Genomic DNA, 24790 nt, shown 5'->3' with positions numbered 1-24790 from the left:
CCAACTGGTAGATCATGAAACTGTGTCTGTGAATTTCAGCACTTGTCTCAGGGAGCAGTTGAAAACCTTGGTTTGTGGAAGATAAAGCTATTTAATATATAGACCAATTCCTGGATCTGGATGTCTCCAGAAGTGTCAGAAGTCCCCACCTCCTGCGGAGGGATAGCTCAGTGGTAGATCATGTGCTTAGCATGCACGAGGTCCTGGCTTCAATCCCCAGTACCTCCGTTAAAAATAAATAAAAGTAAGTAAACCTGATTACCTTCCCCCCCAAAAAAGAGTCCCTACCTCCAACGCTATACAAACCGTGAAATTATCTTCAATTTTCTCCAGGGTGTTTGAAAATATGTAGTTATAGCCCCCATTATGCAACTGCAACCGTGAATCAAGAATACCGAAAGGTAGAAGAGGCCCTAACTGTAGGTGTATAAATATAAAAATATATTTATGAATAGCCTTACCAGGTACACATTACTTTTGGAAGACCAGACAGTCCTGCTGGAAACATTGAAAAGCGGTGGAATTCAGAATTATAACGTTGTTTTCTCATTCCTTTGGGTTTCAGCTCTGTTTAACCTCATCCCTGTGGGTCTTCGAGTGGTGGCTATTCAAGGAGTTCAAACCAAGCTGTATTTGGCCATGAACAGCGAGGGATACCTGTACACCTCGGTAAGCCTCTCACTGTGTTCGTGTTCTGATTATTCTGTTTTCATCTGGTATGAAGTGAAATGTGCTTGCATATGTGTCATCACTGCAGATTTCTGTGATTCGAGGAAGAGGGTTCTGGATGGAAGTATCTCATTCGAAAGGACAAATTAATTTCCAGTGGAAATTATATCTATTACGAATTAATCATTTGAAGCTATAGCATTTTTTGGTATAAAAAGCAAAGATTCGCTAAACATGTTTGCATACATTGGCATTTGGGCTGTTATTTTACGTAGCATGTGGTACAATGGTCTCTCTTGCTGTCTTGCTTTGCAGCTGGGGAAAACAGAGCCGTTTGTAAAACTCAGTTCAACATGTATTTAGCCCGGTTTACTCCTAAAGAAATTGATGAGCCCTCTTCTTCAGATCAACTCTAGGACATAAAGAGTTTGAAAAGTGTTTCTCTTTGTTATTTTCAGTTCAATTAAGTCACGTTTGCTGTCTCTAAATACTGTTTTTCTATCAAGCACAGTTCAACCTCTCCTTATTTATAATTTCCTGCTTGCCTTTTTTCTTAAATTTCGTAATGAACAGAGGTAAAAAATGGACTTTTCCCAAGAAACTTATCAACAATGTAGACAACAGTTCAGTTCAGAGCATGGGGCCACTTAAGCTTAAAAAAATTTTTTTTTAACATTTAAATATAGGCAGAAATGGGACAGTACCAAGGTTAGGACTTTATTCTTATCAGTAGATCTAGTTACAGACTACAGGAGACCCCTTAATATATGTAGTATTTTTTAATCTTTGCTTTGAATTTCATGTATTCTAAGAAAAGGGTTAGATGTTAAAAATGGAGAAAATTGCTTGTCAAACTTCCTTCTAGGTAGCCTTGAAGTAGGCTCTTACTGTGGCCAGAGAAGTCTAGTCCTCAAATTGCAAAAGTGGTTACCATTAAACACTCTTCCTCTTGCCTGTTCCTTGAACTGATTTCAAAGCCAGTTGTGCAGAAAGACTCTTGGTAGACATGGTGAAGCCATGTCATAACCCTGTGTTTCAGAGGCCAAGGTGAAGGCCTGTTCATTTGGTAAACCGGGTAGTCTATTTCATATTTCATAGTAAAAGATGATCAGCATAGTTTTCAAACCCTGGTCACTATCAGCATTCCTATGAGGCCATCTCAACTGTCTTGTTGTTTAATAAATGCAGGGGTTTTATTCTTTTTACAAATGAATGATTTGAGTTTATTGCGAACTTCATGAGATCTGTCACCTTATTGATACATTGCTATGATTATAAATGATACGAAGGGAGATTTGTCTTTCAGATTGTGCACTAAGGTAAGATAATTTAACAATGAAGGATTTTAATTAACCTCATTTAGATCAGCAGACTACCTCAACAGGACCAGATGCAAAGGTGGGTTTTTCATAAAATAAATGACTGCTTTCTGCAACTGCTATGCAGGCATGGGAAGGAAATGCAATATACTGGGCATACTTTAGAGAAGGTGGCGTAGGAAATACTTACTGGTAAAGCATCCAGAATTTCCCTGAGTTGTGGTCAACCATTGCGATGCACTGATGAGAAAGGGCTGATTTTTTTTTAAAAAACTCTTGCAACAATAAAATTTTTAAAAAGAGTTTGGAAACAATATTTAAGTTAGAATGAGAAACTGTCATGTAAGTCAGGCAATGTGTCACGTGCTCCCACTCGAGAGTTAGGTCGTTCAGCATTACGCTTAGGGATCCGATGTCAAAGAGTCATAGCCTACCATTCAGGTTGACCATCATTCTAGCAAATGGTAAATATCGATGTGAGCTCGTTTCTAAGGAAGGCTTCCGAGGGGAAGGGCAGCATTGTGGTTTCATAGGCTTCCTCTCCTCAGTGGGCAGGCCAACATAGAGCAAAATGTAGATCACTTTTTAAGGAAAGGAAACCTTAAGTATTTCCTATGAAGGAAAAGAAACTGCGTTTTTGTTAAGGATGAAAGGTGTCTGATTAATAATCCTGGAGTTCATATAGGGAGAAAAATACCCAGATTAGCCTGCTGCAGAGAAAAATCTGAATCTTCGGCAGGATCAGTTTTCCACTTCTTCCTGTTACTTCTTATAGATTGTGGTTTGGAGTCCCTTCACCACATTGGTCGCCATCCTCAATGGGTGCTCCGTTTTATTACCATCTTATTTAAAGTGTATTTATTGCCCAGATTCTCTTAGAATATTGTCTGTGATTTCAGCAATGCAAGACCAAAAACCGAAATGAAGTATCTTGCCTCATCAACCAAAGAGAAAGGCTCCCTCCTCCCCTATGTAAAATCTTGGCACTTCTACTGCTAGAAGCCTGTATGCAGTTTTGTTAGCAAAGAGAAAGTAAGATTGGACAGTCACTGAAGGAGGAAGCAAAAATAAGAAAAGGAAGTAGAAGCTACTGATGTGGGCAAGTGAAAAATCTATTAGAAAGTTATTGAAAATCTGAGTAAAGGATGACTCAGGTCTGCCTTAAAACAGTTGCTGCAGCAGTGGCTAAAAGGAGATAGATTCACAAAGTATTTTAGAAGTAGAATCATGAGGATTTGTTGGCTGATTGGATTTGGACGGAAAGCAGGACCACCACGTATGACTGAACATGTATAGTTGCCATTCACTGCACAGATAGAAATAAGTATCTTCGGGTAGACGTATTTTAAAATTTGCACAATAGTGGTTATTAAGGGCCGAGAAGGAGAGTGAGAATTTTCCATTTGGTAGTTCGGTTGATGGTGAAGCTGTTAACCAAGATGGAGAATAAAGGAAAAAGAACAGATTTGGGATAAAAGTATAGCTTGCCGTAGATATTTGACAATGTGAACCTAGAGCTTGAGGAAGAGACGTGAGCTAGAGATGAAATGTGGGGGCTATCGCGTGTAGGTGGTGGTCGATGCCCCGGCAATAGTTGAGAAGAAGAAGAAGAGCAGAAGAAAAGAGAGTCTGCCAAGTAATACTCGGCAGTGCTAGCATGGAAGCGGTCGGCAGAGAAAGCAGTTGTGGCAGATGTCGCAGTGTTGCAAAAACTAAGTGGGGAGAAAGTTTTCTGAAGAGTCAGCAATGTCAGATGCTTCAGAGAAAACAAGTTAAAACAAGAACCAGGAATACACCATTTGAAGGGCTTCAACAAGCTTGGCAGTGGTAGTGGCTCGAGGAGTGAATGGGAAGGGAGGACGTAGAGGCAGTGGGTGTAGCATTTCTAAGGAAGGGGAGACGTCACTGAGTATTTGGAGGAGGACACAGGATTGAAGGAGGCTGTGCGGGTTCTTTGGTTAAGACACTTGGGGGCTCCAAAGGAGTCACAGAGAGTGATGGAGCTGAGTGTAAGGGAGAAGGTCAGATCCCCCTTGAAAAGAAGGGGTGCTGCTTCTACAATATGAGACAAAGAGATGAGGCCAGATGCAGATGTAGTGTACTGCGTCTGCAGGTGATGGACGAGGAAGTTGAAGAATTTCCAGCCAGATGACTTGTATTTTCCCACTGAAGCAGAATATCGAAGGCATAGGGATGGCCAAGGTGAAGGTTTGTAACAGCTGTTTTAGGAAAGGGGAGAGGAAGCAGTCTGATGACCAGCGGTGGATAAACTTTGGCCCCCGGGCCAAATCCAGCCTAGCACCCACTTCTGTAAATAAAGTTTTACTGGAACACAGTCACACCCGTTTAAAAGTCTGACTGCCTTTGCCATATAACAGCAGAGTTGAATAGTTGAACAAGAGCCACTGTGGGCCACAAAGCCTGAATTACTCACTGTCTCGTCTTTTACCAAAAACAGTGTTTTGACCCCTAGTCAGACGGTGGTTCACAACCTTAGTTACCTATTCGAATCACCTGGGGATCTTTAAAAACATTCCATTCTCTGTGCTAAACCCAATCCAGTAATATCAAAACATCTGAGGGGGGGTGGTTCTGTTCACGAATATTCTCTAAAGGTCTCCAGCTGATTCTAACATGTAGCCTGGGTTGAAAACCACGGATAGACAGCTAAGAAAAATGATTGCTGTAGCACCGAGAACCCCCAATGAAATCAGAAACTGTGTATTTATGCGCTCTTTGTCCTGTATCTGAAATTTCTGATGCTGATCTTCTTTTTCTGCTCTTGCAAACAAATTGCCTTTACATATCTGAAGGACTGCTTCTTGAGATGAAGGAAAATGCTGATCCTTGGAAGAGCCTTCTTGTTTTATTTCCTTTTCTTTCTTCAATCTTTTGCATTTCTGTTTCTACATCCCTCAATTTCTTGTCAGTTCAGTTTTACATTTTTACCATTTCTTCCTTCCTTTCGTCCATTAAATAAAGAAACAATACCTCCACGTTGTTATTGCTACAATTTGCTTTCCATGATTAATCTCAGGATTCTTGTACCCTCCCCCACCTTTTTTTTCTTGTTGCCATGGGGGACAGACTTGATGTAGGCTCAAGTGACAGTGAGAAACCATCTGTGGCACAGAGACTCATAATTAGCCATTATTTCATAACATATTTACTTTTATCCGTGATACAACTAAGTCTTTCTAGAACTGTAAGGAAATTATTAGTCATTGTGTGTAGAGAACTTTGTTCATCCTTTGAAGTTTTTCTTTACCAAGAATAATAAGTTGTTCACAAGCTTTTGAGAGTTCCTCAAAACTTAATAGTATAAAGCTATTTGTAATGCATATTTCAGACTGCTTGAAATAAATAAACATTAACTATAGGAAATCAAGAGTCTTAAATGTGAAAATATTATTAATGTCCTAGTATCTAGTAAAATAGAGGAGTAATAGCAGATATTAGAAGTGAGATACTAAAGACTCAAAGCTGAGCCCTAAGCGTTTTCTTTTGATTTTGTTCCAGATTTTGATTTTGTTCTGGAATGTTCCAGAACTTAGTGGCAGCATTTTCAACTGCCTAACGACTTAACCTTTCATCAAGGTACACGGTGTTGCTTGGGTTGTTGTTGGGGTTGAGGTAGCTAAAATGTGTAGACAAGTAGAAATCCTTTGACAAGGAAACCTTTTCCATTCATGTACTTGCAGAGAGGACTTTTAGGAGTGATTTTACTGCTGTGTTTGATAGTCCTGGGACCACCACAGCAAAGCACATGCAAGACGGGGAAGCACGTCTCTCTGAGAGTCCGCTGGTGCCACGGGAATGAGGCAGTGTGTGTTACTGATCCCAGGGGCCCAGTCAGACTTGGAATCTGAACTAAGGGGACATATTTTCCTTCTCTATTGGATAATCTTTACTTAGTTTAAATTTAGCAAGTTTCTTCTCCCATCACAGATGTTAATTTTGATGGCCCATTCAAGATGTTGACTGATTTTCTGCTGTATAGTTCTTGCTTTTTAAATATATTTTATTTTATGGCAACTAGTAAACAGTCTGCTGGGAGACACTTTGAGTAAATATCTTGCTGTGACGAGTCGAGCTTTTGACATTGTATTTTCAGGTACCCCAAATCTCTTTAGAAAAATAAGATCATTAGTCTATATATTGAGAAATGACCCTTAGATATGCCATATAAGTTTACTGATAGCTAAATTGAGGTAGAGAAAATTTAACACATTTTTTCCCAAAGTGAACCAGTGTCATAAAAAATAGGAGCCAGCAACAAGGATTTCCTGGGTTCAGCACTCTCATCACTGGGCTTAAGTACCGTGACTTAGATGGAAAGTTAGTTTCAGTTGTCAAGGTGAATTAAAAAGCCTCAGACGTTCTGTACATGTAGCTGTCAACTGCGAGCTTACTCTTTTACAGATTTGTTTTGTTCCTTTGATTTTAGTGTGTGACAATTTAAGATCTAATTCTCAGTGATATGGCTTCATAGCTCTAGCCTATATTCTAATATAGAAAGGATGTTAAAGTTTAGATGAACTCATCGATCAGTTTAGAGTGATGAATATACTCCTAGCAAACATTTGTAGCAGGTAAAATGTCTGAGTTAAGTCAAATCTGTATATCAGCAAGTTCATGTAATTTAACTTCTGGAGTTATTATCATAGGCTTATACACTTAATAGAATTAAATGGAAGGGCACTGGTTTAAACGGTACAGCTCTTTAGGGAAGTGGGATTGGCTCACTTATAAAAGGAAATCGATTTAAAATAAACATGAGCACTCTCATATCCAGTATAGAAGAAAATGATCATTAGCAAATCAAAATTGATTTCTTGGATGGATTTTGCATATAGCCAATAGTCATCATGCACAGCACCCCCTACAAAATGAGTAGACACAAATAAATTTTAACTTCTAAGTACAACATTAGCTTATTTGTGTACTTCACTTAATTCACAAATTGTTGAATTTGATTTATTTAATATACAGTGAGAAAAGTGTTGACTATGAAAACTTTGGTTCCCAATTTTGGTGCCTACATCTAATGAACTTTTTTGTTTTCATTGGCTATGGGATTAAACATTTTTGATGGATATTTTCAGTTCAGACTAATGGATTGTAAGGGTGATTGTACACATACACCCATTTTTCAAAGTGGTATCACTAAAAATGGAAAATGTAGACAATGGAATTATAGGAAGAAAAGCAGAGAAAACAAGCACATTTTATTTGCTATTGAATGGCTGTGATAGCTCAAGGAACCCAATTTTATGTTTTAAAGAGACTTTGAGTTATTGTGTCAGTGCTTTTGAATTAGAGGTCGTTAAAATTATTGTATTGAGAAATAGACCAAAGTGTGTTTTCATCTTAGATAGCCCTTCACAATACCAGTGAATCAGCATCATTTTCAAACCCCAAATACATGTCTCAAGTCACAGATTATTTCACATGTTTAGTTCTCTTTACAGGTAATAGAAGTTTCATTCAGATGTGAAAGAAAATCTAACTTGGCATTATTTGAATGTGAAATTAGAAATTCTGGTTGATGGTGCCTTCAAAGTCAATGGAGTTCTCTTTACGGTCTCTGTTAAAAAAAAAAAAAAACCAAACTGGGAAATTATTCAGAGTGAAGGTCTTAGTTTCTTAGGTGGAGGAAATGACCGAGGATGGTACTTTCTCAGAAATCAAGGAGCCAATAGTGGTTGTAGCTAAATAGAGGAAGAAGATTGGCTCTGTATTCCGTTTTTGAGGCCAAGTTGAAAAAAAAAATCCAAATGAGAGGTCATGACTTTAACTCAGAAGCTAAATTCATATTTGTGGGGAAAAAAGCCAGTCTCTTGGAGCTAAAGAGTAACATAATTGGCAAGAATAACAGAGAAGAATTTTAGCAAGTCAAACCAGATGTAAGGAGGTAATACACACACACACATATGCACACGCATACAACACACATCCGCGAAAGACAAATGGAAGAAACCAGTCTTATGCTCATTGCTCTGTTGCTATTACGGGATGAGCTATTTTGGAATTCCTAAAATAATTCTGTTTTAAATACATACCCTGCACTGAACATGTAATACCTTTAGAGATTGCTCTAGCAACATATTTGATAATGCTTAATAGCTTTATAAAACAAAGCAAGTAAGACTTTTTAGCTGTATTTTATGTAAATGTTCAGTGAATCTCATGCTTTGGTGCAGACATTGATTTTCAGTCCCTGCTTTCTTGGTTGTAGAATTTTAATCCACAATGTGCTAGAAAAAAAAGAAAAAACAGCCCATCAAAGACCTTTTTACTTGTCCCTTTTTCCATGAAAGTTATGTTTTAAAATACTTTACCTACCAAATCCTATGCTCATTAAATAATAACTGGTTTTATTTTCTCCCCACTTCTTAGTCATAGAGCAATGCCCAGCAAAAATTAACAAAGTTATGTATAATAAAAAATAAAGACAAATCACATTAATTCTGTCAAGGCTTTTGAATATTTAAAATAAGTTAAAAGGCCCAATTATAACCTTTCATGCAGCCTCTCAAGTGTTAACATTTCAAGAGTACATAAGGAAGTGAATTACTGAAACGCAAGAAAAAAAAAATGGCAGGCCAGGCAGCGGCACTGGTTTCAGTGGTTCCATCGCTCAAAGGGAATTGTGACTTCTGAACAGGGGAACTTTAAATGAAAGCATTTCTCTGATCATTATAATAGCTGTAACCAAGGTTAATAACTGGCAAGCCCCTGACTAATACATTTAATATGTTTTGCCCAGGCTGAGTGTGTGAATAGATAACACGTCTGTGCTAAAATTCTGATTAAGTTATTCATCAGATACTCTGATGCTAACTGCTTTTGACAGTCCTGGAAGTGGAACTACTGGAAAAACCTCAATTGATTTCTTGGAAAGATTTTTACATATAGCCGGTAGCCGTGATCTAGAACATCCTCTTCCATAAGAGCCTCAGACGTGTATAGGAATTCTGGCTCAGCATAAAACAGGAGTAGCCAAAATTAGAGATGATATCCATTTTTACCCGAGAAAAATGTATTATAGAGATTTGGAAAACCCAAGTGTAAATAACTACCCTGAGGTGTTAGAACATAGACGGTGATAATACAGAGGATGAAAAATGCTTAAGAGACAGAGGGCATGAATCATCTGGTAATTGACAATGAGACACTGGAAAATGACAGTGATAGCTTTCAGAAATGAGGTTCCAACAGGTAAAACTCCACTGTACATAGTAAATAGTATAACAAAAGAGCCTGTGCATAAGAAATCCATCGCTATAACCTGACCACAAAATCAGCAAGCAAGGCTATGATGACAAAAGAGTTTGGTTGTTGGTCTGATTAAAGAATTTTCAGAAATATTGTATATAGTATTCTCTGGTTCCTGCCCATATCGAAACAATGGTGTGCTGCAATACAAGTGGAAACAGAAGAGCCTCTTCGAGGGTATTTACACTGAAGAAGTTAGAGGTAGAGCCTAGGGAAGATCTGAAGCTGAGTGCTTCTGTACTGTATCATAACCTTTAAAGTCGAGATTTCCTGAAAACTCCCTCCATTCCTCCAGTCTCAGAAAGCCCAGACACGCCTCTGGGCCTGAAATGGTCCAGGAGTTTATCAACCAATCAGGGACCAGATATCTGTGGAACATCTGCAAGGTACTAGGCAGCCCAGCCAGTGATCACATTGATCTCTACTGACAGTGGCTGGAGTTTACAGTATCCGTAAAGAAATTTCTCCTAAGTCCAGAGCCCTAATTGTTAATAGTTGATCTACTACTGGAAAGATCGGCATAAACGGTTTCTCCCCAACTTCGGCAGCCTGGCAATGCTATTTTTAGTCTAGAACTCACTATAAGAAAATTCCATATAGGGAAACAATTTGAATGCCCTTGGGGATGGGGGTATGTGAGGGTGCATCATTATAGAAATTTACTAGTTACAGTAAACAATATATACTGGATGTTTGGCACCACAATCCTCAGCAGATCACATTAAGACCATGTTTATATGTCATAAGAAGATAAAATTGAATACAGTGGACAAATGAATGATTTTCAATTATATCAAGAAAAGACGTAAGTTGAAGTGCTCTAGATGTTTTATGAATGTGTGACTCAAAAAAAAAAGATCTCCCACTTGTGCAGCACAGCTGGATTACAGTGGATTCAACCAACCAAAGCTTTAAGGTGTCACCTGTGTGGACAATGACACGGAGAAACCCTGCCCTCCATTTTCTGTAATTTCATGCTGCAGTAGTAGGCATAGCAAAGAGAAACAATGTGGACCAGTAGACAGAGGTACATCTCCTTGGAGCTACCATATGCAGGATATAGTAACACCTGATCTTCTGGGGAGTGCCAAGTGCTCATTTCTCCAGAATGGAATGCATTTCCTACCAGTGACTTTCATGAGGAAATGAAGCGAGGTTTGACCTTACCGTCTCCTCTTGCTGTGACATCCCTGTTAACTCATGTACCACTTCTCTCTGATTAGATGGGTGGTTAGGTAGGTGGTTAACACTGGAGATAGATAGCAAGTGGGTAAAATGCGCATTTATTAAAGCTATTATCTTTACATTCCTAATATCCTTACCAACAAGGGAAGCCACCTAGCTAGCTCACTGTGTTTCTTTGTGCTCCTCTCTTCCCAAATAGAAGTTTTTGCTCAAATGAAATAGTTCTGCTTCCAGTAGGGCTGTCAATAAATCAAAGCATTTGTATGTCACAAGGGGATTTGAATCTAACAGTTCTTAGATTTTACGTAAGATAATGGGCTCAGAAAACAGTTTAACTGCTAGTGTCTTTGATCTGGGTGTGAAACTTTATTCAAACCAATAATTAACCTTGAGAATAGAGGTCAACAGAACTGTGATGGGTGGTTTTGCTCGGTGCTTTTCTTTGCTCTGGACCTTGGCCTGATTTCCGTCCTCACTGAGGGCATGTAGAGCAGCATTTTATTTTTCGTAGTTTGGAAACTCTTTTGGCATGTCTTCTCTCCAGATCCTGAGATGAGGTACCTTTCCTCTCTGTAATTCACCCTTTTATTCGCCACCCCTCAACAGCAGCTGTCTTGAACTTGAGAGGTTCAACACTTGGTGAGACTAGTGGATTTCGGCATTAAGTGGGCGAGGGGGGCTGCTAGTGTTTTGGTTTGTTTGTTTGTTTTTCAACATCTGTAACGCATCCTGGTGATGCTCATCTATTTACATGAACACACTTGTGGTTCTTGCTTTCAGAGAGGCAAGGGCTTGGCCTCTCCCAGCTTGCGCTTTTGGGTGGACACAGAGGCCGTTGTTTTGCAGCCAGCTGGCTGGATGGTGGTGGTGTTTTTGTAATTGTGTTACCATCAAAACATTCAAAAGATGCCAGCAAATAGGTGAGGAGTGATAATAACAAAAAAAATTAGAAAAGTTCCAGATGTTTTTGAAACAACTCTTGATCAGGTTGGGTTCACATGCAGTCACCTTTCTTTTTGGCAATTGGGACACCTCAATCTTGGTGGTTTCAGGAAACCAAAATGAAAAAGGAAACATTTCTTCCACAAGGTTATTAGTAGTAGTCTTGGGAATTCTGACTAGGCTGTAAGTGCGAAGCTCCACCCTCAGGGGCCAACAGTGTGGGAGCACCTGGCCCAGGCGCCATAATCCCTGTCCCCATCTTAGTGGTGAAGATGCTCCATAAAATGGCGGCCATTCAGTGAGTCAATAGACGAGATTATATGGTGGAAGATATTTTCAAGTATGTTTACCATCATTGCTTTTTTTCCCCCCATTTGTGCTGATAATTCATATAAGTAGCTCTGCAAACAGGTTTTAAATGGTTTGATCACATATGAAAAGGCCAGGTTTTCCTGTTATTTTGCTTAGAATTTTGTCAGAATTTTTGACAAAGTGTTTTTTTATGGTAAATAAAGAAGCATTGATACAATAGTCTTTTTATATGGTCAGTCTTCCATTTGGGAGAGGGACGCACTTGCCATTTTTGTCAGAGTAATTGTGAACTGCCTGAGTTTGAAAATTGGCTCCATAATGAGATTTGATTGGTGCTGTGATAGGTTAATGTACTGATGAGATGCAAACAGAAGAAAGCATGCTGAAGGAAGATGGGCAATAATTAGTTGGTTTGGATTTTCACTTTGCTTTAACCACCCGTGCTTAATTGGGTGTTTATTATTATTGTTACTTCCCGGAGTATTGTTATGCACCGTTGAATGGTGACTGAAGTCAACCTTTGAGAGGCTTTACAAACATACATTCTAGCCTTTTTCTATGTATAGTGACCTAGTCCTCCAGTATAGCTGTCATTTGCACAATTTGAGCCATTCCTTTAATATGATATAATTTTCTTAGCTTGCATGATATAGATTTCATCAAATCCAAAATTCAGTAATCCAAGAAATTCTACCAAGACCTCACTGTCATTTGTATTGAGATCTCTCTTACAGGAAATGTGTCGTAAGAGTGTGAGCTATCAGCTCACTGATTTACTGAGTAAATCGCATCTATTTGTATTTGTAGTCCAGTCCTGATTTTTCAGTGGCTCAGCACTTCTCCACCTGAAGGATCTCAAACTTCATATGGTGTTTTCAAGTCAGAGGAACTGAAAGTAGGGCCCAGTGTGAAAAAACCTGGAAAATATCACCAGCAAGTTGCTCATTTCTGGCACATTAGTTAATTACTTCGCAAATTTGTTCATCGTGTTCCCATTTCACTTCTATAAGCACAACAACACTTTCTGTTTCTGAATGTTACTAACATTTAATTTCTTAATGAATCAATGACTGTTTCATAGGTTATAAATTAGCAGATGGCTTCACCCAATCGAATGGCTACATTGCCTTTTCAGACATTCCTCGGAACATTAGGGGAAAATCGAAGCCAGCCAGTATGGCTTTTGCATAAATAACGTATTTTCTCTTAGCATTTAAGGTTAAACTTTGTTCTTCAAAATTAGCAGCAAGACATTACAAAACAATATTTTTCATGGGGAGTTTATCTAAGGACAGCAGTAATAGAGAAAATTGGTCATTTTTATAAGACTTTATTAAACCTTTATTTGTTGTTACTGTTGCCACCAAACCCATTACTGTTTCGTCATGAACCAATGTTTTATTCAATATATTGAGGAAATTCATCTTTCAGGAAGCCACATGCAGAGTTGCTGCTGCCAGAATCCATGATGAGTCAAAAGCTCATGGGGGACCCTTGATATAAATGTACTCTGTGTGTAAAGGAGGATCCCATTTGAGAGAGTTTAGTATGTGTCATGCCAAAGAAACTTTGCTATAAAAGGAGTTTCTCTTCTAGGGTTTTCCTGTTGCTAGGACTCTAAGGGTAGAATTATAGAGACAGCCCAGTGTAATAATAATATCAAAATACATAATATCAAATACGGTGATTTATTCTTTCCTAGCCCTATTGCTTACATCATAGTATGTGTACTTAACAGATGGTCAAGAAAAACTACCGTATATAGATTACTATTTCATACTGCTGAATTAAATGGAAAGTCAAGATAGGTATATTTTTGTGACAATAAATCAACAAAATTAGTCACTTGAAATTTGTCATTTTGCCCATGAAAATTTTTGTGATCATTATGGCCTTAAGTCACACTGAGAGAATTCTTCATCATTCTAGGAGTTGTAGATACGTAGGTGATGTTTATATGTGAGGCAGTGTTGGCCAAGAAACATTAAGCGGCTTTCTTGGAGGATACACGAACCTTTCTTTCGTTGTTTCATGCATCTCACTCTTCTGCAGAATTCCCGAATCACCACCTCTGGTATGACCTCTGTGGCAGATTGAGATCTTTTCCAAAGTTCTTGCTGTTAAGATACCAACAATAGTGTCCAAAGCAAATATGTAACTTCTGTGGCCATCCCAGGTCATTCAAGGGAAAATTGTTCCTCTAGATGGTTTTATTGTACCTCTTTGTGATTGCTAAAAGAAGCTCCCTTACCAACTCAATTTTAATTCCTGCTTTTAATTGAAATTTTCTTTTATAAGAGTAGCTAGTAGTCCATTTTCCCTTCAGATGTGACATTCTGAATTCAAATAAGATAGACTATCTTATTTGGTTTTGCTTTATGGTTTCTTTTGTCTACAGTCATTCCCTTCTCTCCTGAATTACTCATAGAAGAACTTACAGCCTTCACATTTTTATGTAGCACAAGTCCCTTGCTAGAAGCTAGATTCCATGTCCTTAAGGCCATATCTGTTTGGCTTCATTAAGCCAATTGTAAATACAGAGATTAAAGAAGTATCTGATAATATCAGACTATTTCCTTGTAAGCTTACAACCTTATGAAAGCCTGTGTAAGCATCACAGGTGTCACTTTGTGTTCCCTGAGCTGAATGTGTGTGATGTTTTCGTGTGCCGCTTTTATTTTATTCCCCAGATGTTTTTTGTGTGTAAAGCTGGTCTCCCCAAACCATATTTTAAGCTATCTGTCTCCTTCTTTTCTATTTCCCACCGTACCAAATTCATTGTGAAATATCTGGTAGACACTCTTACTAATAGTAAGTAGATGACAGCAGAATATCTCACTATGTAAGATTGAGAAAAAAGAAATGATTCCTTCCATTCACTTAATTAGACGGCTGAATCAGCAACGGTGCAGTGTAGTAAGGAACCATTTGGAGAGCCAGACTCCACGTGTGTCTTCATGGTGCTCATGGGCGCCTGTCTCTCCCTCCTTCCTCATGGAGGCTTATGTGTGTACCAAGTCTTTGTCAACATTCCAAAATAGTGGGGAATAAAATGCCACTTGATGAATCATGTTCTTTTTTTTTTTTTTTTATACATGAGAAACACTGGTTGAACAAGTAGTAAAGTCACACGTGCACTGGGAGTCACAGGGTGGGCACATTGAACTAGAAATCTGAGAATGCAGCTTTTAAGCCCTATTCAAATGAATGTGTGAACTTACGCAGCTCCCTCCTTTATGTTAAAGGAGAGTGTTAAATTTGATCCCTGGGACCCCTGGAATCTATTTTGCAAGCAATAAATACCTTCCCAACTTTGCATCCATCATGAAGGTTTTAATAAAATCCACAGCGATGGGGTTGAGTGGAGTGCAGAGCTAGTGAGTGCTTCTCAGTACTGGCTGGCTGGGGGGCATCCCTGAAACAGAAGAGTTGTACCTGGGGAAAGGAACAATGATTTTCTACTCAGGATCTAAACGATTGTCATTGGTTGCTAATGAATCTTTCATGATAACACGATTTTCTTTTTTCTCTGCCTTTGATTATCTGGTTTATTTATATAAAAGTAACATTAGGATTCCACTGGGGACATAATTGGGCTTGGCCAATAATGGGTGACAGTTTGTGTCTTCTAATTGCCTCCCCTTAATGGTCCTGCTCTTCATCCTGCTGAACTGTGGAAAATGTCACATTTCCATGGTCTGTGACTCATACTAAATGAATGTGTGAATGGTGTCAAAATAGGGCGATTTGCTGTATGTAGAGGGAGGTAGACAGCCTTTGAAAATGGTAAGGTACATAGCTCGATATTTCTAAACTGAGAAAACTTCTCATTTGGGCTTAGATGTAGGCTTTTATGGGGCACTTAGTTATTACATCATCTAATGAAGGGCTCACTTGCCAAGTCTGAATTCTGGCCCGCTAGTGATGACCTAGGAAACAAATCAAATGGACTTACAGCTCAGATCTCATTACCCCATGCAACAGGAGAAAGTACACGATTTCCTTCCTCTGTTAATATCAAGTTTTTCTTTGTGCTGGTTTGTGTTCAGTTTCCCGCATAGTGCAGTCTTCCAAACATTTGTTATTTCTCTTTTCATGCAATTTGAATTAATGTGGGTAATTGTGGTAGTTAGAGGCTTTACTCTCTCAGATGGTAATTACCCATTCCATAGTTTCATTCTAAACCCAGTAAAACAGTATTTGAGAAGTTGATATTTGTCAAAAGGGATCTCTGAGCATAACTGAACATGCAAGGTTTAACAAATATATCATCAGAGGTCAAATTAAATGAAATTTACCCCCAAAGTTACCCTAGCTAATATACTATGTTAGCAGGTTTTCTTGGTGTTACCCCGGAATATCTGCAAGCTTCTGATATACTCATGGGAATTTTTCTCTCTTCTATGAACTTAATCAAATCATGGTTCCCTAGAATTGGTATTACTTTTTCTGGCAAGAGAGCACACTTGAGCTTTCTTTGGAGGAATTGTTAGCAGAGAAGACATGCAAGCTTTGTTGGTCTGAAAGGGGAGAAAGGGCTAATGTACCAGATTTGACTTCGTTTTCCTTATCTATTCCTTTATAGTTAATTTCATCAAGAATCAAAAATGCTGGCTTGGGGGATTTCTGGAAATCAAACCCAAGGAGTTCTGTCCTAGTCCCTCATAAATGAGCCAGGAAAAGCTGTTTCATAGTTTATAGTCTCCTTTCATTGATCTCTACATGGCAGTGAAATTAAAGATAACTTGTAGAGGACAGAGAATCTGTCATAAAATTTCCATTTCTGAACAAGTTATTTCACTTTAGAGAAACACAGTAAGATCAATGTTCCCAGGTTCCTTCTCTGAAAATAAATTTGAAGATGGAGATGTACATAATTCTGTTAGGAACTGGGAGGATTCTGAGTACATTTGACTTGTAGGACTATGCTGAGCAGTTCATGACGTAGCTTTTCACTCTTGGCCATTTTTTTTTCTGTCTTAAGGAGATAGCCCACCTCAGTGGTCCCATCTTTAGGGGCACTGTATGTACTCCTTAGACATGGCGATGCTTGAAGTTTTCTGTCTCATATTTATAGAGATGTAGGGAAAGGAATTATAGTAGTAGCGCCAACACCCTTATTGTCCATGTTCATAGGGTCACAGAAAATAGGGGGATAGGAGAACCCACACCTGAGATGCGATATGGACATCGTGAGCCTGTGTGGCACTTGCTGGCTGTGTGGTCTTGGGCAAGTTACGTTACATGTCTGACTTTCAGATTCCTCGTCGAAAAAGTGGCATCTGACATATTTCTGGGGTTCATTCAGATGACTTGTGTGAATTGTCTGATACCTATAGGTGCTCAATAAACTGTTTGCACCCCCATCACTGTGGTTGAATGAGCATTGGACTTAAGGCATCCTTCTATGTAACAGCAGTTTGGGAAACTTTTCATGAGGCCCATGCAATTGTAGCATCGAAAATTTAATTTCAGCTTCTGAAAAAGCAATCTGTTTTTTAGTTTTTTCTGAAACATTTTTATAAAGAAAAACCTCTCTCGGTGCTTTGTTAGCCTGTTTTACTTGGTTGAGTGTACTTCTTTGTTCATTATAGGCTGAAAGCTCTTCTAAGTTAAATGAACTGAAGAATATCAGTGGAAAAAACAAAAAACACGACACTCACGCAGGTTCATGTTATATAAGTCTGGGATCATTTCAGAGCTAAGAATTTCCATGGCTCACTTATCTATCATTAAAAACACATAGTCTGGTCATAAATGTGCACAAATAGGTTGTTGTGATAGTCTCACAGTCATAGCTTTCCTCTTGTTAGCTTTGATTTTGACCCAATATAAGCGTGAGTGGTATTTACCATTTAGCTAAGGAGCAAAGAACGCATGAATGATACAAAAAGAAAAATTGACATGACTGAATCTAACAGCTTATTTACCCATTTCACGGGACAATTTATTTGGAACGCTGCTTTATTTCCTCCGCTGTCATCCCATAGTTCACCACCAGCTCTGCTGTTCTATTTCGCAGAGATGTTCCATCAGTGCGTGACTCTAACAGGCAGTGCGTAATGTCGTGAAATATGAAAAGCTTGCTGGGAAAGGATCAACTAAATTTGAAGGAAGAGCTATTTGAAATGTTAATCATATTCCCAACCTTCTCATTTTCTGATTGGTTGATTTATGGGTAGGCGTTCATGATTTTGTGCGTTCCTTGTAAAGAAGTCACGACAGTCTCCACAAATTGTGATTTACTTGAATTCAGATAATATGCCGTTTTCCCTTTATAGCCTACCTTTTTTATAGATAGGGAGGCTGAGGGTCCAGTTAAGGCCTTCTAAATTCAGTGGTGGTGCATACTGGGGAAGGAAACATGTATTCATGGAAATAAATCATTACTAGACATTGACAGGTTTCTCCAGGTGAATTCTTCCCATCCATGTTTGAACGTGCTTTTGAACCTAGAATGGCCCCATTAACCTCGCCTGTGCCATTTCCGGCCCCCCCTGTTTTCTTAGGCTAACAGAGCTTGTCAGGACCAAGTAGCTGCAGGTTTACTGACATATAGGTTTTTCAGCTTTTTCTTCTTTATGTTTTTTCCTGCTGTCTCTAATCTTCGCTCACCCCCTAGTACCTTTATAGTAAGCCATTTAGCAACAGAGTGAAGATGTTTCTATTCACTCAAAACCAATATTTCTCATCTATAGCAAAACCTTTAATTAATAGTAATGATGCCTTAGCAACTAGCGTGTGTTTTCTCCATAATTTAACAGGAGCCTGAATTACTACAAAATGTGAAGACTGAGAGAGTACAACAACAAAATCCAAACCTCTTAGAGGACAGGCCCCGTCTCTTGGCTCTCATTTCCTATAAAAGCAGCACATACCACAAAGGATTCACAGTGGTTATTACTGCCTGGTAGAATCAGATGTGATTGTTTTTATGCCTTTGTCAAAGTTTCTTTAAAATTAATTTTATTATATTATCTTTATAAAAGATAAAAGAACAAAACAGTGTGCCCTTAGACAGTGTCTAACTTACCTCAATTTTTTACTCCCTTTTTTATGTTGATTTAATATGTGACATTGTCACTATGATACATATTAGATGATCAGAATTGCCTCATTGTGAGAATATATATTATAATGAGAGAGATATAAAAATCACAAGAGTTTTCCTCTCACAGAATTACTGTCGTGTGTGATATACAATGTAGTTTAAAATGCAGTAGATGACTATTATGACTTCTCAAGATTTTCATAACAACATTGTGAGTAGTTCAAATTTAAGAAAGATTTAGATTTCATTGATCCTTTGCCTTGGAGAGTAAATGCTGTTTCTTGGGCTGGGTGAACCACTTTTTGGTTCTCCCTTGATTGCACCTTCTGTGAAGAGGACGTCACGGGAGTCTTTCTTACATTTGATGATCATTCTCTCCAACACTACGATCCATGGCCCCATGACAATTTTATCTCCTAGGTCATTGTCATTCCCTCCAGTATTACTCTTGCCATAAATCTTGATGATTTCAGGGTCCTGTAGATGATTCTCAGGTGCTCTGACCTCTCAGTTCCTTGAACTTTTCTTCTCCAGTGATCTTGTCCATCCTATCTCCACCATCCACTCTTTTTTTTTAACATTTTTTTATTGATTTATAATCATTTTACAATGTTGTGTCAAATTCCAGTGTAGAGCACAATTTTTCAGTTATACACGAACATACATATATTCATTGTCACATTTTTTTCTCTGTGAGCTACCATAAGATCTTGTGTATATTTCCCTGTGCTACACAGTATAATCTTGTTTATCTATTCTACAATTTTGAAATCCCGTCTATCCCTTCCCACCCTCCACCATCCACGCTTAAGAAAAACTTGAGACTGTCATTTAAAAAAACCTTTACCCCCATCTCAGTTTCAAGCATCCCATTCTTTGATTCTCATCTTCTTCGTATACAGTTGATTCGTTCTAGTCCCTAGACTCTGACAATTCCTTGATCTCACTAGGAGGGCTGTTTTTTGACTCTAAAACCTTCTCATGGTTCCTCAACATCCCCTTCCATTTCCTCAGTTACCTCCTTCCCCAGCTTAGGCGACACAATCCATCATGATGATCAGTCTTTCATCTCTCCCCCCATTGTTGATCAACTGGAAACACCCCTACCCTAGTTAAATTCACATCTTAGCCAATTCAACATCTGTACAAGTGCTGCTGGAAGAAAACACAATATCGTGCTGTCTGATTTCAGTTGAAATTCATGGCCATTGGTGGCCCATCAGTGCTGCTCCATAAGCCTACTCCACACATGAGCTGTTGACTTGACTTTGTTTGCTAGTAGTAGAAAACTATGTCGTAGGGTTGGAGGGATTTAATATGTTAGCACATATAAAACCCTCTTCCTCCAGCTCCTGCTTATTAGAATTTCCCTCGTTATATTACTTTTATACCAACCTGCTTGATTGTTTCATCCTTCTTTCTCCTGACATTCTAAATGTCTCCTCCGCTCTACTCTCCTGCTGTACCACTCTCATGACTTTCAAATGCTATCTATATATGGGTGACTCCAAATTCTCCAGCCTGGACCTCTTACCTAAAACCCAGAATCATATTTCCAATTGCTTTGTTGACATCTCCATTTTGATGCCTAATTAGCATCCTTCAGTTAACTTTTCTAAACAGAAGTAATCCTATCCCTTCCCCAAATTTGCTATACCTACAGTGTTCTCCATCTTAGTCAGTGACAACACCATCCTTCCACTTGCTTAGGTCAATGTCCTTGGAGTTGCCTTGCCTTTTTTTTTTTTTTTTCTTTCTCTAACATCACTCACCCAATGCATCAGCAAATCTTGGCTTTTCCTTCAAAATATATGGACAACTTGAGAACCAAACCAGTTCTCATCTCCTCCATTTCTACCTTATAGATCCACCCCCTCCTACCTGGATTATGGCAACAGCCTCCTAATTATTCTTTCTCACATCCCATGCCTCCCTACTCTATTCGCCACATAGTCATCCTTTTTAAATGTAAGTCAGATCGTGTAATCCTCTGTTCAGATTCCTGCAGTGGTTTCCTCAGAGTAAATTTCCAAGTCCTTAGTGTGGACCCTCTGTGACTTGGTCCCCCAGCTCTCTGTCTGACTGCACCCTCCCCATACTAGCGTCTTATCTAGTCACATTGGCTTTCCTGGTGTTCCCTTCTTCACATCCTGCCAAGCCTGCCCTGCTTTAGAGCCTTTGCACCGAGTGGTCCTTCTTTCTGGGCTCCTCTTCCCCAAACAGCCCCACTGCTCACTTTCTCACTCCCTTCAGGTCTCTGTTCAAATATCACCTTATCAGAGATACTTCCCTAATTTAAAATAGCACTTCGTCCCTCTTGCTCTCCACCTCCCATTGTCCGTAATTTACACAGCACATGTAAATAGGTCAAATCATGATAAGAATGTTCAATGTGTATCTGTTGAATAAAATGTTTATTTGTATGTTGTTTGTATCTATATACTAGAATATAAATTATTTGCAGGCAGAAATTTTATTTTTCATTGTTTTTGTTGAATGAATGACTATGTACATGTTGATTTATTGTCTCCCTCTACTAGAATGTCAGCTCCTTGAGGGCAGGGTCTTTATTTTGTTCCATGATCTAGTCTCTGTGCCTGGAACAGTGCCTGGCATACAGTGGGTGTTCAATAGATGTATATTGAAAATTTTAATTCATTGATTAATTAGTTCAGGCTTGAAACAGCCTCCAAGAGTCATGCTCAAACTCAAATCAGTGTGATGGATAAATATCCAAGTTCTGTATGAGGAAAACATTGACTGTGTTTTTGATTGATGAATTTATAATTTTTTAAAACTTGGAATTTTGGAAACTAAAATAATCACATTCCTCCTTCCCCATCTCTGGGTAGTGCCATCATTTGAATAAGCAATGCTCGGATAACAGAATATACCTTTATCCGGGATGCCCTCGGACAGCAAAGGGCTTACAAAGAAGTAGACTGGCTCAGACTAACAATCGCCTTTGCTTTGTTTTAGCAGTTTGCTTACAAATGAATGGGTTTCTAGGGCTAAGTTATTATTAGTTTTCAATCCTTTATAATTTGATACCAAAACATATCAAAAATAATAAGCTAAAACAATATTCAAACCCATTGACTGTGTTTTTAAGATTCATATCCTATAGTCTAACCATCGATTCCCTTCTCACTTGTTTAGCTTTGTTGCTAAGAAACACTATGAGTATTTTAAGTATATATTTGTTTCCACTAAGAGTTATGTAGTCAGTTTTAATATCTTTTAATGTCCTTTATGATGTAGATTAATAATGGAAATGATGATGGTGATGGTGGTGATGTGTGTGTGTGTATCGCACAGCTGAAGAACAACCTTGAGACTTGCTGTTCAGTTCACACACACACACACACACACAAAACCCACTCACTACTAAAAAAGAATTACAAAGTGGGTCAGTCTTATAAAGTATTTTTTAAAAAGATGCAGTAGCACCTGTTCCCTAGATTAGCTCCAACTATGTTTATTCCTTTTTTGCTAAGGGTCCTGAGATGACCTGATTGAATGAAATAATGTATAATTGATGTCTGAGTTGTTTACATGTGAATTCAAGTTATTTGAGGACTCCAGAAATGTTCGTTCACTGGTACTTTTCCTATTTTTTATTTTATATGAAAATGAAAAGGAGTTAAACATCACTACAAACTCACCACCCAGAGATTTCAGTGTCTGTCACCCATCTGCCTCTTTATGTATATATATACACACATATATGTACTTCCCTGTACATAAATGTGATAATTCTGTACTTGCTGTTTGTAGTTGCTTTTTTCACTTACATCTTGTGCACATATTTTTGTCAATAAATGTACATCCACACCATCATTTTTAAATGGTGGATAATATTCTATTGAATGTATGTACCATAATTTGCTTATCCAGTCCTCTATTGATGAATGTTTAGAGTGTTTTCTTTTTATTGTTATAAAATAATGCTGTGGTGAACATCCCTATGCATGCATCTTTTTAATTTGATTAACAGATATTTTTAAAGTTTCTTCTTCGGGGTCATTATTTTGTACTCCTGTCTAAATGGATTGCTCAACAAAAATAAGATTCTCCCCATTCTGTTTTTAATTTATCGTAAATTTCAAAGTAGTGAAATTTCAGTAAATGAGATTTTACTCTGTACTTTGCCCCAGAACCCTCTCTTAAAGTATATGTGAAAGGAATGAAAGGGTTCATTAACAGACAGAGCTATTTGAGTTAAAGATCAAATCTGTTGAACATTTTCACTTAAATATACCAATCTTATCCTCTTGACATTTTTTGTTATATTTGATGCTGACAATAAAAACTTTGGAATAAGCTATAATTTCTGCATCCATGCATATTCAGGTCTGAAAATGAAAGAAGAATATGACAGGTTTGCATGTAGCAACTTGCCACCCACACATTTCTTTCCTTTCTGATTCTGACACTTCAGCCTTTGAAATAGTTCCCATGAGCAATACTGAGATTCAGACTATTTAGATCTAAAGGAAAAAACACAAGATCTTCTACTGCTTGTATCTAGCACCTGGAAACCTCTTTGAAGAAGTGCTGAAATGTACATCATGCTGTTATTTGTTATGCACACAGGCGAAATCCTTAAGGTATTTTAGGAAGAAGCAGGAGGGGGAATCTAGGGATAGTAAGGACAGCATGGGGCCAGGGGTGGGGGAGGGAGCCCCAATCCACAGTATTAAAGTGACAGATTTCCAATGTGTGCTTGTCAGCGTACATGTAGATTGCATGTTGCATGTCACTTACATGCAAAGGTATCATTTCGTTCTCAGCTTTTAGAAGAAGCCCAGTAAGACAGGAAAAGAGAGACCCCTCTTTGTTGAAAAAAGTCTAGGTTTAGCATCAGGTGAAGGGGCTTTTGGTAGTTGTCTGAGGTAGACTGGGTCCTTGTAACATTACTTTGTCCTGTGCCATGTAGCACAAGGCTGTAAGAGTACATTTCCTTCCTAGTCATCCAGAACTCACTGCAGTAGCAATACGATTTTTTTCATCCTTCATCAAGGAGTGTCAGTAATGTGAAGGATCTTACAGGTCATTCGGTTCAACCTCCCTCTCCCAGAAGAAGGCCTTCTCTGCCTGTCCCTCGATCGTATCATTTCCCAAAGCCATAGACCTAGATCCATCACTTATTTTTTTCCCGTACTTTAACTGTCTCCTTGACTACTAGCTTTTTGCCATTAGCATACAGATCATTTTAGGACTCCCACACTAAAAAGTCCCTCCTGGGACTCTGCTTCCCTCTGAAACTGTTTGTCTCTTTCCCTCGATAGCTAAGTGCCATCTTTATCTTTGCTTGGTCTATTTTCTCATCTACTTCTTAATTCCTCAATCCTTTTTATTTTATCTTGTTTTATTTTAGCTGATTACTATCCTTAAACTCCTGTTTGCTAAGGTTACCAGCAACCCCCAAGGAAAATGCATTGCTCCCTCAGTCCTTACCTTATTTGGCCTTCCTGCAGCATTAGTCTAGATCGATCACCTCCTCCTCGTTGAAATGAACTCTTCTCTTTGGCTCTCATAGCACTGCTTTCTCTCTTTTGCACACCACCATCATTTTCTTTTGGATTCCTCCTTTTCCCTCACCACTTCTTAAATGTTGATGCCTTCCCTCCCCCCGGGTTCCAGCCTCAGTGGCTGTCTTCTCTTCTGCACAGATTCTCAGATTATTAAATCTATTCTCAGGCTCCAATCACCATCCATATGCAAAGAGCCTCCCGCTTGAGAACCAGACCTGTATATCCAACTGGCTACTGCATCTCTACATTTGTCTATCACTGATTGATAGCTCTTCAGACTCAAGGTAGCCAGCACTGGAGTCATTATCTCTATCTCCAAAGTAAAACAGAATAACCCTACTTCTCACCCGAAGGCAACAGCTTTTTGATGTCCTAGGTTTAAGCAGGCTCCAGCATCATTAATAAAATGATACTTAACATTTGCCTTCAAGATGCTTACAGTGGTTGAGAGGGAGGGCTCTCTCAGGCTGCATGGATTTGAAACCCAGCTCAGCTGC

General features: G+C 38.6%; 1 protein-coding gene across 7 annotated transcripts in view; it reads left to right on the top strand.

Moving 5' to 3' along the window:
* The window catches only part of FGF13 (fibroblast growth factor 13), a 627264-nt gene that overhangs the window by 567217 nt on the left and 35257 nt on the right, over positions 1–24790 (top strand). For all 7 annotated transcript variants that reach the window (XM_072956097.1, XM_072956098.1, XM_072956095.1 and 4 more), the window contains one exon: positions 566–669. In XM_072956097.1, the coding sequence (XP_072812198.1) occupies positions 566–669 (104 nt within the window). The remainder of the gene's footprint in view (positions 1–565; positions 670–24790) is intronic.

The sequence above is a fragment of the Vicugna pacos genome, chromosome X (assembly GCF_048564905.1).
Source record: "Vicugna pacos chromosome X, VicPac4, whole genome shotgun sequence".
NCBI lineage: Eukaryota > Metazoa > Chordata > Mammalia > Artiodactyla > Camelidae > Vicugna > Vicugna pacos.
Note: the sequence above shows the minus strand (reverse complement) of the source record. Positions and strands in the feature narration are given on the sequence as shown.